Source organism: Artibeus jamaicensis, unplaced genomic scaffold, assembly GCF_021234435.1.
Source record: "Artibeus jamaicensis isolate MK-2021 breed Jamaican fruit bat unplaced genomic scaffold, CSHL_Jam_final contig_233, whole genome shotgun sequence".
Lineage (NCBI taxonomy): Eukaryota > Metazoa > Chordata > Mammalia > Chiroptera > Phyllostomidae > Artibeus > Artibeus jamaicensis.
In genome coordinates, this window is record NW_026521486.1 from 18908849 (window position 1) to 18922545 (window position 13697).

The 13697-nt window shown below is 41.0% G+C and overlaps 1 protein-coding gene across 1 annotated transcript in view; it reads right to left on the reverse strand.

Annotated features, from left to right (window-relative positions):
* Positions 1–13697, reverse strand: part of CFAP54 (cilia and flagella associated protein 54) — a 253182-nt gene that overhangs the window by 56226 nt on the left and 183259 nt on the right. The window contains 6 exon segments of the mRNA XM_037160832.2: positions 4419–4512; positions 5354–5459; positions 6768–6923; positions 12270–12396; positions 12498–12677; positions 12850–13007. Coding sequence (XP_037016727.2) covers positions 4419–4512; positions 5354–5459; positions 6768–6923; positions 12270–12396; positions 12498–12677; positions 12850–13007 — 821 coding nt within the window.

Sequence of the window (13697 nt, forward strand, 5' to 3'; positions counted from 1 at the left end):
TTTACTTAAATTCTGACTAATAGGCATTAAATGAAGACTACAGAATAACATTAAATTATTATAATTATGAACAATTAGTGACAGAAACATTTAAAAAAGAAAAAAAACTCATTTTGAATAGAGAGGAAAGCTTTATTGAGGACATCAAACTTGAACTCCAAATATAAAAATCTGGACTAGAAAAATAATACAGTGGGCATTTTTTTTTGATGGGGGAAGAGCTCAACATTGCATACTAGATTCTAGCCCACACAAACAAGCAAGAAAAAGGAAAAAATGCATCTAGATTCCAAGTAAAGAAGTAAAATTGTCTTTATTTTCAGAAGACTAAGATGCAGAAAATCCCAAGATGCACACATACACATTAATAAATGTGTTTGCGAAGTCACAGGTGACGAAGCTCAGTACTCATAGATCAGCTGTGTTTCTACAAACCAACAATGAACAATTTGAGAATGAGATTAAGAAAAATTACATTCACAATAGAAATAATGTAATAAAAATGTATAATATTTATACACTGAAAAGTAAAAAAAATTGAGAGAAGTTATATAATATCTAAGTATGTGAAGAGACATATTATAAATTAGAAGATTAAATATTGTTAAAATGGCAATTACCCCCCCAACTCATCTGTAAATTTAACATAACCCCTACCAAAATACGTGGGGTTTTTTTGCAGGAATTTACAAGCATATCCTAAAACATATATGAAAATATAATGGACTCAAAAGAGACAAAACAATTTTTTAAAGGAAGAATATATGTGGAAAACACATACTTTTCAGTTTCAAAACTTACTAAAAGCTATAGTGACCAAGACAGTGGATACTCATGAAAAGGTAGACTTACAGATCAATGCAATAGTATTGGAAGTCTACATTTATGATCTACATTTACATTTACAATCAATTAATTCTGACAAAGGTGTCAAGGCAATTCAATGAAGCAAGGATAGTCCTCCCCACCAATGGTGCTGGGACAACTGGATCTATGTGCAAAAAGATGAGCTTAAATCCTCATATTTTCCACAGATATTTATTCAAAACAGAGCACAGACAAACAAAAGCTAAAGCTGTAAAAATTCTAGAAGAAAACATAGGTAAAAATCTTCAACATCTTGTATTAGGCAAAGAGTTCTTAGATATGTCACCAAAAGCACAAAGCATAAAAGGAAAAAAATGATAAACTGGACCTCATTAAATTAAAAACTTGTTTGTTTCTGAAAACACCATGACAACATGAGAAGACAACCCACCAACTGGAGAAAAGATCCATAAATCATACATTTGATAAGGGGCTTATATCTGAAATATATATTAAAAGCTCATAACTCCTTTTTATTGCTGGGTAATATTTCACTGTATATATTTACCAGTATATTAACATCACTCAGCAATACAAAAGAAATGCAGTCTTGCCACTCGTGAGCACATGCGTGGCCCTGAAGGGTGTTATGCTCAGGGAAATAAGTCAGACAGAGAAAGACAAATACTATATGACTTCACTTGTATGTGAAATCTAGAACAATAAAACAATGAATAAATCAAACAAGCCAGACCCATAGATACAGAGAACAAGCTGAAAGTGGCCGAAGGGGAGCAAAGTGGGGGAGAGGTAAACATAAAATTCAGTAAAATAAAAAAAAAACTCATAACTCAATAAAAAAAAGACAACCCAATTTACATTGTGGCCAAGGGATCTAAATAAATATTTTCCCCCCAAAAGATATACAAATGGCCAATAAGAACATGAAAGGTCTCACTCATTAGCCACCAGGGAGACACAAATCAAAATCACAAGGAAATACCACTCCATACCCAGTAGGATGGCTCCAAGCAGAGATAGAAAGGAAGGGTCAGCAAGGAACCCTCGCCCTCTGCTGGTTGGAGCACAGAATGGCACAGATGCTGTGGGGAAAACCTGACAGCTCATCAGAAGACCAAACATATAGTTAACATCTGACCCACAAGTTCCACTCTTAGCTATTCCCCCAAGAGAATTAAAAATGTATGTCCACATAAAATCTTGTGCTTGAATGCTCAACAAAGAATTAATCATAACAGTGAAAAAAGTGCAAACAATTTATATGTCCATCGACTGTTAAATGGATAAAGAAAATGCGGCACACCCAAATAAGGGAATGCTACTCAGCATTAAACGGAATAGACTACTGTTAGGAACTACGGCGTGGGTGAACGTCAAGAACATAATGCTAACTGAAAAAAGCAGGCAAAAGGGCTACATATTACCTGACCCCATTTATAGAAAAAAAAAATCCAGAAAACGCAAATCCATAGAGACAGATAACAGATTAGCAGTGACCTGGGGCTAGAGGTGAATATGGGGATGACTGCAAATGGGCACCAGGAATCTTTCTGGAATGATGAAAATGTTCTAAAACCGTGTGGTTGGGAGAGCTGCACAACTCTGTAAAGTTACTGAACACCTGTGAACTTCACTCTTAAAATAAGTAAATTTCATGGATGTAAATTATTTCTCAGTAAATTTGTGTTTTAAATGTATGCTTAATGATCTCTTTGTTTTGACTCTTTTTCCCCCACTTAACTACTCAGAAAACTTTTACTGGTCCTTCAAAAATTTGTCTCATCCGTGAAGCTTTCTCCGGCATTCCCCCAAAGCAAAATGAGTCACTACTTTGCTCCGCCTCCCTACCTTGACATACCTGGATTGTAGTCCTCATTACATTGTGATACAATTATTCATCTTCCTTGCTAGAGTCTGCGCTCCTTAGGGAAAGGCAGTAATATGACTGGCGTACATTAAACACTCAGTGTTTGGTTAATGCATGAATAAATAAATGAGTGTTCAAGAAAGTTAACTCAACTTAGCTAACAAATAAGTATTGAATATCTACTGAATACAAAATACTTTCATTATGATTTTATTTATTTATTTATTTTTAGACAGAGGGGAAGGGAGAGAGAGGGAGAGAAACATCAGTGTGTGGTTGCCTTTCACGTGTCCCCCCTACTGGGGACCTGGCCTGCAACCCAGGCATGTGCCCCGACTGGATATCGAATGGGTGACCCTTTGGTTCGCAGTCTGGTAATCAGCCCACTGACCTACACCGGCCAGGGCAGTACAAAGTACTTTAGAATGTAGACGTTTAAGAGGCCTTACATAGTGATGAAAACAACTCCTCTGAGTATCTGGTACACGCCAAGCCCATTACATTATTCTCCTAGCCAGTCTAAGAGGTGGGTCTCAAAGTGCCATTTCACCAGGAGAAAAAACTAAGCTTAGAAAGACGCCCGCCACACCGCAGCACGCCATGGAGCTCAGACTTGCATCGCAACTGGTGCTGTGATCGCCCTGCTACATGGATTCTATGAAAGTGAACCCGTGATGCTTTCTTTTAAAGGGTTAATACATACTGTCTGTATAACATTTGAAACAAATTTAAAATGTTATACTTCAATGGTCTGAATGTGCTTGGATGAAAATTTATGATTATTTCGGCTGCTTTCTGTGTTTCTAGTAATTGTATGAACTGCTAAAATATTTATCCTGTGTCAAGATATACAGAAAATAATGATCCTACTGTATGGAATTATACTATTCTTTTTATTCAAATCCTAACTTATTCAAGCTCTTAATTATAAATATTTCTGAGTAAAGGCCAAAAAGGTGATATATTATTATCCTACCATCCTAATAATTTGTATTGCCACTGGCTATGGAAGCAAAATTTTTTGTTTTCTCTTCCTGGAAATAAACATGTTTATTACAGCACAAATAGTAACTTCTCTCTGTAATCATAGATTTTTGATAGAAAAAAAGCTGCTATCTGCCAAAGGCAAAACCATATAAATAATGCAATTGACTGTAAGCTTATTTGCCTAATGGTTTTAAATCATATTTATGCTGTCTCAAAAATTAGAGATTTGACACCAAAATTTTCTAAAAAGATCTCTTGGAGGGTCTCTGAGGACAAGGAGAGGGTCTGGCTTGGACACCGCTTAATCACTGTCCAGAATACAGCCTGTGTCAAAGCAGGTGCTCGACAGATAGGTGATGGATGGGTGGATGCTTCCGTCACCAGGTGGCCCCTTCATTGGCCGCATCAGTACTGAAATCCTTACTTGTCCATCTGCTTAAGCAATGTTTTATTTCCTGTAATTTCCTGATCAGTACTAATGACTTAGAGTATTTACACATACCTACATTTCATGGATAACATTTTAACAGACAAAAATGTCTACACAAAACCTATTCCCAGAACTTTACATAAAACAGAGGGCATCTAAACATGGGTATGACTACAAAGTAATGAATCCATTTCTGTAAGTCCCACAGAAAAATCGGTCTCATTATTTCAACGGCACAGTGTTACCAAAATAGCAAGCTCAAAGTTAATTGTAATTAACTTACAATATTTAACAAAAGGCTTTTACCTTAGATGTTGGTGATGCCGTGGAAAGTTTGTTCTCTGCATTTCTCAGGTGTAAGTATAACAGGGCGATCTCTAGGTAGGAGTCCCTTATCAACCTAAAACGGCACAGCATTGTCCTTGTTAAACAGCGTCACCACTCATCACTGGTTTCCTTTATTTGCCAGTCATGTCTGAGCTGATGAAAGGTAAAAACAGGCAAGCCGGCATCCGTCCCCGACTCACACCCTATTCTCACAGCGCTCCCAGCAGAGACACTGGCACCTGTCTCCGCAGGGAAAGTGGAAACTCTTGAGAGTTGAACGTGCTGCCTTGCTCCGTACTGGCAACACAGTAACATCAAGACCCGTCTGGCATATCCCAGCAAACAAGGCAGTGAAGAAGTGAAGGTCAGGTCTAGAGGAACCTGCCTTAAAAACTAGGCCTCTTCCTGGCCTCCTACCCTCAGAGGGGACAGAGTTATGCAGGAAGCAGTGACTTGGTGTGGGTTAGGTCTGTGTGTACGTTATCCAACCTGTCGGTTGGGGCCATTTAGATCAGTGCCCTGGTAATGATGGTGGCTTACTCTTAATCTTGAGGTGATTTTTATACAGAGTTAAGGTGGCTGGCCCCTCCCCGGACCAGAGTGAATAGCGACACAACTCCCTTCTAGATACAATTTCACACCCGGGGGAGGACCCTGTAATCCTAGGACTGACGGGGGATTCCTCTGAGCACAGACTCGAAGGGACTCCCAGTCCAGTTATGTAACCACAGTAAACATCAGGCATCAGCGCCAAGAGCAGCAAGCTTGAAAAGGAAGTCAGTAAACCCGCCGGACAATGGACACCAGTGAACTAGCCCCGCTGTGGGCGGCACTGTAAAATATTCAACAAACTACCAGGGGGCTCGGACCAAAACAGACACCGTGTTACAACAGCGGAAACGTATTTTCTTTACCCTGAGTTTTGATCGTGGTTCAGGCTTAGTTGTATTGCTTCACATAAACTCTCAAGGGGTGAATTTGGAGATTTCTCTTCCATCAATAATTGACGCTCTATTTTGCCTGTCAGAAGAAAAAGATAGACAAAGATGAGTTTTCCCTTCTTCTGTCATTTAGAACTTCAAGAACAAGTGTTTCACGCCGCAGATTCGGAGAAGCGGATGTGCCGTCCCGGTCGGTTGTCTGTTGCTTCTTGCTGGAAGGGAAGCCAGTGGGGAAGAAGGATCCCCGGTCCCTTTCCCCAGGCCCCGGGCCTTCGGTCAGCAGCTCCGCGCAAGGCCGCCTCTGGCTTTCTGGGCAGAGAGGTTTCTACCACCCTCCCTTCCTCTCCGTTTGCTTTGTGCACCTTCCTCTTCCTCCTGCGGCGCTCTTCTCCTTTGCCACGTCCGCCTTCCTCTCCCCTCTGTCTCCTGTCACAGATACCATAGAAAACACCTCTAAAAACACAGAGTCCTAAAGGTCAGCCAATGCTCAGACTGCCATGGGTGACGGAAATGCTCTCGTGCTCACTCAGGTCCCTGCCTTCGTGGGGAGCCACAGCCGCCACATGCAGGTTCTGGAATGACACTTCGGTAACAAAAAGGGCCAGAAGGGGAAATCTTACAATTACTGTCAAAAGGATCCATGCGGATTTCAAGCCGCATGTGGACAGAGCACAGACAGAGCTACCCAGTGCCAAGTTCACATCAGGGTGCTCGCATTTAGGAGCTGCTCATGTATGAAAAGTTACTTGACCAGACTACACCACATTTTCCTCCTCTGTCAACCAGGAATGGCCAGGCCTACCTTGTGGAGCTGTTGTTGTAAGAATTAGCAACATGAGACGTGAAACACTGACCACAGCCCCATGTGTCTGTCTACTGGCTGAAGCTCCATGAATGACAGCTCTCATAACTGTCATCATTTTGCTCCCGGCTAGAGCAGCCGCAATAAAAGTATATAAATGTACCTGGCAAATACGTGTTGTATAGAAGCATGCTACAGCGATTTAATTTAAATGTGTACGGATCTTTTATAAAAATTAATGACAATGCTTAGCTAAGTAATGAAATGATGCAGAAAAAAGCATCTTTTAAGTATTATTTAAGGAACATTCTTTACAGCTAAATGGCTGATGCAGACATTTTAATTCAATATAAAACCGAGGGGCAACTGTAATTATAAAAAAAACTAAAGAGTACTATTTTTGTAGGTATAAATTTAAAATAAGTAGTATTCTCTTTATTTAAAACTGAGTTTGCACCAAAGTGTTTGTCATCACTAAGCCCTTTGTAAAAATCTGTATTTTTTACACTCAGTGACTAGATTTTCAAGAAGCCTATTGTTAATAGAAAAAAAATTATCATGATTCAGACCAAAAATACATCTTACCTTTCTGAAAAAGGATTTCAGCTTCCACCTCATGTTCATCTGTTGCTGATATCCTACAGAGTTTCAGTGCGATTTCAAAAAGCTGAAGTGCGGGTAACCACTTTGAGGAATCCTTCTTTTTACTGTTATAATATACTTGCTTGGCCATTGTGTGTCCTACAGAGAGAGAGAGTTGAACACAATAAAACATACAGCGTTCGTAATAAGCCTCCAAGTTACTGGACTTCTCTCACAGTAAGGTACCTACTAAGCACCCTTGTGGTCTTTAGTTTTTAGCATCTAAGAAAATTTGTAAAGCAACTCAATACCCAAATATTTCAAGGGAATGATAGCAATAGTCCTTTGAGACTTTATTTTCAATAAATTTCAATTATTTTCATTTTTTAAAGGAAGGGTCATCTTTCAAACCTCTCAGTTCTGAAACGTGGTAGAGCTCTGCAGAGCCACTTCCACATCCCTAAGATGAGGCTGTCGTACGGAAACATCTGGAAGTTTTACGCTGTTTCCCGTAAAACTTGCATGTATGATGAACAGGCAGTAGTTTGCTCCCCTGCAGCTGTGCAGCGGTGGCTCACTGTGCTCACTCTGTCATCCCAACGAGAGGAGAAACCCGCAGGAGCAGGGCCTCGGGCTCTACTTCCACGTGTCCCCGTCGTCATTTAACATAATGACGGGTTGCTGCGTGGAAGAGGCATTCCGTCTCATGTTTGTGGCCTCAAAGACAGACAGACATTTATTCAAAAGATATTTTCTGAGTGCTTAGGCACTGGATAAAAATGAGAAAAGAGAAGATTAAGAGCTAAGGTTATTAAGTGCTTCCTATAAGTCAGGCATCATCCCCAGTACTTAACAGGCATTACCTGATGTGACCCCGCAAGCTGCAACTGGACCCCACTGTACAGAGAGTACACTCAGCCACAGCATGGTGAGGTTTAAGAAACTGGCCAAGGCCCCACAAATAGTAAGTAGCACGGCTGTGATTTGAGCCTAGGCAGACTGGCTCCAGGGCCCATACCCTAAACTGTGATACTACAGAATTCCTTAAGGGAGAGATCATGGAGCTTAGCGTTTAATGAGGAATGCTAATGGCCAGATCAAAATACTGTGTGGTCAGTTGTGTAGTGGAGAAAGCAAGGGTGCTATGGTAACAGTTTACAGGAGAACTGGCATAACTGTGCAGAAACTTCATTTCTTTAATAACACCTTTCCTCCTGATTCACACTGGCCTCATCCAGCACCCTGACTCACCTGCCTCCCTCTCCCTTGCATGTCCACTCCCTTAATCATTAAGCCCCCAAGACTATGAGACCCTGGTCAGCATTAAACGATTTTAGGAACAAAGCCACAGATCTACTGATCACAGAGAGTTTCAGCCAAACTAAAGATAATATCTGGCCAGGCTCCAGACCCAGAAAAGTGGAATGACTCTAACAACATCTTTGCAAAACCAGGCAAAGCAGTGCTATAGCTAACGTGAGGACCAGATGCAATGGTCACCTGCCCCCTACCCTAGCACCAAACAACCAGGATAGACCACACCCTAACTCCCTTAGTCCCCTCTACTGCACATCCCCTAGAAGCCATCTGAGAACCAGGTCTTGGAACCCTAGCTTACCCATGACTCTGGGCTTGGCACCATGTCCTCAACTAAGGAACCCTTACTTTCTTGGCTGCAATTCCTGTTCTTATTTGATTGGACTCTGATGCAGGCAGGCAAGCGGACCCCTTTAATCCAGTGACACTGGCCCAAGCCTGGGGAAGGTCAGGGAAGCCTTCTCAGAGGATGTGGCTGAAAATCGCCTGCTCTTTAGTAATTTTAGAGAAGAATGTTGGGATAAAGAGTAGAAGGCAACTGGAGGAAATACTGCATTGATAGGCAAGATTACCACACACAACAGAGGGATATAAACAGAAAGACAATGCAGGACTGCAGAATGAAATGGTTGCTGGGTTCCAGCTAAATTGTTGGCTTGGGACCTTCATTGGTGCTACCCTGTCATTCAAGGCTTTGAACAAGTCCCTACATGTCTCTGGGCCTTGAGTGTCTTCCTCTGAAAAATGAGACTGTGGAACTAGAAAAATCTGAGGTCCCTCCAGGTTCTAAAAGTTTTCAATCGCAGGATGCTATACCCTACAAAAGGCTTTCAAAAACCTTGAACTTTTTCTAAATTTTTAGTTTAAGAATGTGCTATGTGAACCACAGGGTGGTCGGAAAATGCATCTCTCTCCCTCTCTCTCATCCAGGAGGAAGTTACCAAGCCCTTATTTCGGGTGATACAGGAGGGAAGCACACCGCTGTGAGTGTGGAGACGAGAAAGAGAATCGAGGGTTTGCTCCTGGGAGAGAAAGGTGGCCAGGCACAGAACAGCGAGGACAGCTCACGCCTACAAAGCTCTTAGAGGAAACTAGATGCCCTTCTAAACTTATTGTACATTCCGCTTGCTTCACGCCACTACAGCCTGGTAAGACTGGTACGCACTTTTCTTACCCACATCTTACAGGAAAGGAAACTGAAACAAAGGAGAATTTAAAGAACTTGCTAGTGGAAATTAGACCAGCATTCTTTCTCTGGAGTCTATGCTCTTTTTTTTAAAAAAAAAAGACTTTATTTACTTTTAGAGAGAGGGGAAGGGAGGAAGAAAGAGAGGGAGACAAACATCAGTGTGAGAGACACTGATCAGTTGCCTCTCATAGCTTCCCCGTACCTTGAACTCTGACCAAGGGCCAAATCCGCAACCCAGGCGTGTGCCCTAACTTGGAATCACACCAATGACATTATGCTTTGTGGGACAATGCCCAACCAACTGAGCCACATTGGTCAGGGCAAGTATATGCTCTTAATCCCAACAGTTACAGAGTGTGATTAGAGATTCCCAGGCAAGAAGGATATGAAAATATCATTTGTTCAATGAGACCTCATATTTCAACATATCTCCCATTCTTATAGTTTCGCTGTTGTTTCAAACTATATTTGAACACTGTTTATTGATATGAGACCAAATACCAAGTATCTTCATGTCATCGAAGCATATATGCATGCTATATATACCATTTATAAGATCATACTATATAACACAGGACTGACATATAATAACAGTACTTATATTGCCTTCTAGATTTTTGTTAAAATTAGGAAGAAAAACTCTCTCTCTCTCACTACGTAAGAGGCCCTTCGTGGGGAGAGGGTGACTGGTGAGGCCCCTACTGTATTCCGGCTCCTTGACATCCTTCCAGGAACTTTCTTCACTCCTATCGTAAAACCAGTCATTGATTTTTTATCTAATAAGAAAACTCAAGGATTTGTAAAAACAACCTCAAAATGCCTTTTTCCGTGTGAGGCTTTTACATGGAAAAAAGTAATTTTTAAGTGTCTCCATTCTTGCGATACAATCTACACTATTGCTATAAAAGGCAAACTGTCAAGACAGCATTAAGTCAGATGACTTTACGCTTCATAATATTGAAGTGCTCCTTTTTCCAATAAACATCAACTCTGTGGGAAAAAGTTGTAAAGCTGACATTGTTTTGACAGAAAGGCTGCTTTTGGTTTTGTTTTTCCAAGTCTGTGTTTAATATAACATAACAGAAAGCAAGCTGTTCTGCTCCAAATGAGTCTGAGAAACAGCAGCCGTACTGCTACTGAGCAGCGACATATCTTCGAGATGACTCAGGCCGCAGAGCAGAGAACACATCTGAGGTGACAAAATCTGTACAATTTAGCACAATCTGTACTTTAAGCTCTTGTAGAAATCAAATATGCTGATGCTGTAACATATTGTAAATGAAAAATGCAGGAAAATAGCTCTCATGGGATCGGAGATCAGAGCGCTACAAGGAATTCTAGAGGCTGGCCTAAATTCATAAATAAGGAAATGCAACCATATAGAGGTGAAGTGATTTGCCTAAAGAAATAAAATTCTCCTCTGATGGTGAATAACAATCACGAGGGGCAGGAGCAGAGGGAGGTAAGGGAAACCGTCTGGGTGGGTGACGTCCTGAGTGCCCCCCCTGCCCCGGGCTAGTCCAACCATCCACCTCTCCTGGGCTGAGTACCAGCTAGTACAGAAGGAGACAGGTCCCAGGTGGCAGGGGGAACATTTTAAAATTTTAGATTTTATTATTATTGAGGTCTGAAGAGGATACCAGGTCAGGGGACATTAGGTTGCCATTGAAAAGACAGTTTGTGACTATTCCCAAAAGGAAGAGGCCCAGCACACCATGCAGGGCCCCACAGGGAAGCTCCAGGGTGGCCGAGGAGGTGGACGAGCAAGGGGAACTGTGGATGAGTAACCTTTGTTATGGTTTTCATGGGAAGGAATGGGTGGGGCAGGGTAGACAGACTTGGCAGGTTTAGGACGGGCTGGTTTAAATAATTCCAGTGGGCTCTGCTGGTAGTCAGATGCTGTTCAGGAAGGGTTATAGTGGCCCAGAGTATAAGAGCCCAGCAAAGGACAACAAAGGAGCTGATGAAGCCCTGGAATGGTTAGTCTGCACAGGTAAGGCATGTTCAATGGGAAGTCCTTTGCTAATCTCTAGCAATTGGCTAATTCTGAGAGAGGAAGTTTCTTCCTAGTCAGTAAGGTACCAGATGTCAAAGTATCAGAAATACAGAAAAGAAAAAATGCATGGTTAAGTACAGGTTAGAAAAGAGAATCGGTACAAAACTTTCTGACCCCGGAGCTGGACAGGAGCCTGGAAGCTAGAGGCAGGCAGCCGTGGGTCAAAGATCAGAGAAGTGTCCTGGAGAGCACCTCCTCGGCTTCAGAGGAGCTGTGAGCTTTGTGCTTACTGTCCACCTACTCGGTCAGGTCAACTCTTGGCTGGCTTCAGTTCACTCTCCAACCTATTCTCCACCTTGCAGGCAGGGTAATACCTTGAAACTCAAACCATCCCCAACTTAGCTCCTCCCACTAGGCTGCCCGCACCCACTCCGCTCTGGCTGTACTTGTCTCCTTGCGGTTCCAGAACATGTCAAGCTTGTCCTGACCGAAGAGGCCACAACTCACTGCTCCCTGTGCCTCTGCAGTGCACTTGTGACTCAACAGGCAGCTGTCTCATCCTTGTTCTCTATCAACAGACCTGATCCATCTTTTATAACACGAACAATGTATGATTACGTAGATGTACTTAACTCATTATCCTATATTTACTTTCTATATTCTGGCTGATTTCCTAATTGTTATCAAAAATATTTTATTTTATAAAATATTTATTTATACAATATTTATAATACAATATATACTCCTACATGGTTTGTTTACTTGTTTATTTCTGCCTCCTACACTAAAAGCAGGGACTATATCGGTTTTAATCTAAAATTACTTCCCAGGTCCTCATACAGAGTTTGGCATGTGGTGAATGACCAAAAACTATTTGTTAAATAGAGTTTCAGTATTCATAAATATTGTCCCATATAAATGTCCTCGAATAATAGTATACCTGAAAATGACTTACATTTTTTCATCAATGGCTTGAGTATAATGTATGTTTAAGTGTTCTTACCAATTCTCATTTTTGTTTTGGCCAATAACAAGACATGAGGAAGGTAGACATTTTTCAAAGGCTGTAATGGGCTTGCATAGTCAGTGTTTGATGAAGGAAATTCGATTGTTTCTCCAAAAGTTAGCATCTATAAAAGACACATTGTAATTAACTAAAGTGGTTTGGAATAAGGAAAGAAAAAACAGAAGAACAAGTTTCTAAATCTCATGGCCACAAAAGCACTCTCACCTGGTCAATAAGAATGTTGTGAGACTGAGTCAAGAAATTCATTTTTTCTGTTTTTGAAGAGGGAGCTGTCTTGAATTTCTCTGCTTTTGTTAAGTCATCCAGCAAAAGCAAGCTTCTTACCAGGGTTAAATGAGATCGGGGAGAAATAAACTCACTTCCTTCAAGCAAATGTATTATGGCCTATTAAAATAAACATATTCCTGGTGATCATACTGTTTGCAATTCACTGAAACAACAGCCTAGCCATACTGCCTGTTACACATTCAGTACCTAATGGAATCTAAAATTCTCTCCTTTTGTTCTAAACCGAATCCTTTAGTAAATATCAATGTGAATGAAGCTTTCTTCATACCTGAAGGTTTGTTATGATGTCTGCCTTTAAATGCTTTTCTTGTAGGCCAATAATTACCGCTTGCATCAGGAATTCAGCCTCTAGCTCCTTGTCTCCCGCGCTTTTCGCCTCCACACACGCTTCATTGATGAGGCTAACGTAATCTGTCATATCGTTTTCTAAAATAAACACGTGTAGTCATTAAACTGCACTGAGAAAGTAAGAAGGTAGATGTGCATGATACACCTCACGTTCATCACAGGAATATTGTCTAATACAGAAGGGTAGGAAGACACAAAGAAAACAAACAGAGCACATGAAACATGAAATAAATGTTTTAATGTGGGAGGAAGTACTTTAGAGTATCTAAATGCTGCAAAAGTATTAATAATACTGCATGAAATAACTTCATTTGGGAGATGGATAGAGATGGGTGGATAAATAGGTTTACAAGTAGATAATTATTAATCACTATAAGAACTAACTAACATTCATATGAGCCAACCTGTGATCTAAGAACTTTATAAATTTAACTCATTTAAGTTTAACAACAATCCTATGAAACAGGTACACTTATCTCCATTGTACAGAGGAGGAAATTAGGCACAGGGGGATTAAGAGAGTTGGCCAAGGTCACACAGCAACGAAGTGGTAAGAGGAACAGCTGACCCAAGGCAGCGGGCTCCAGAATCTGTGCTCTGGGCCCCGTACGCTAGTCTGCCTTCCCGGAGGACAAGAAGACCTGCGCATCGGCATTTTAAAATCTTGTTGCCTGCTTTGCATACACCAGTAACGTGTATATCATTGGATGCTAGAGATGGTTGAAAATGATTATTCTTATTTAATAACCTGAATTTTTTGTTCTGGAA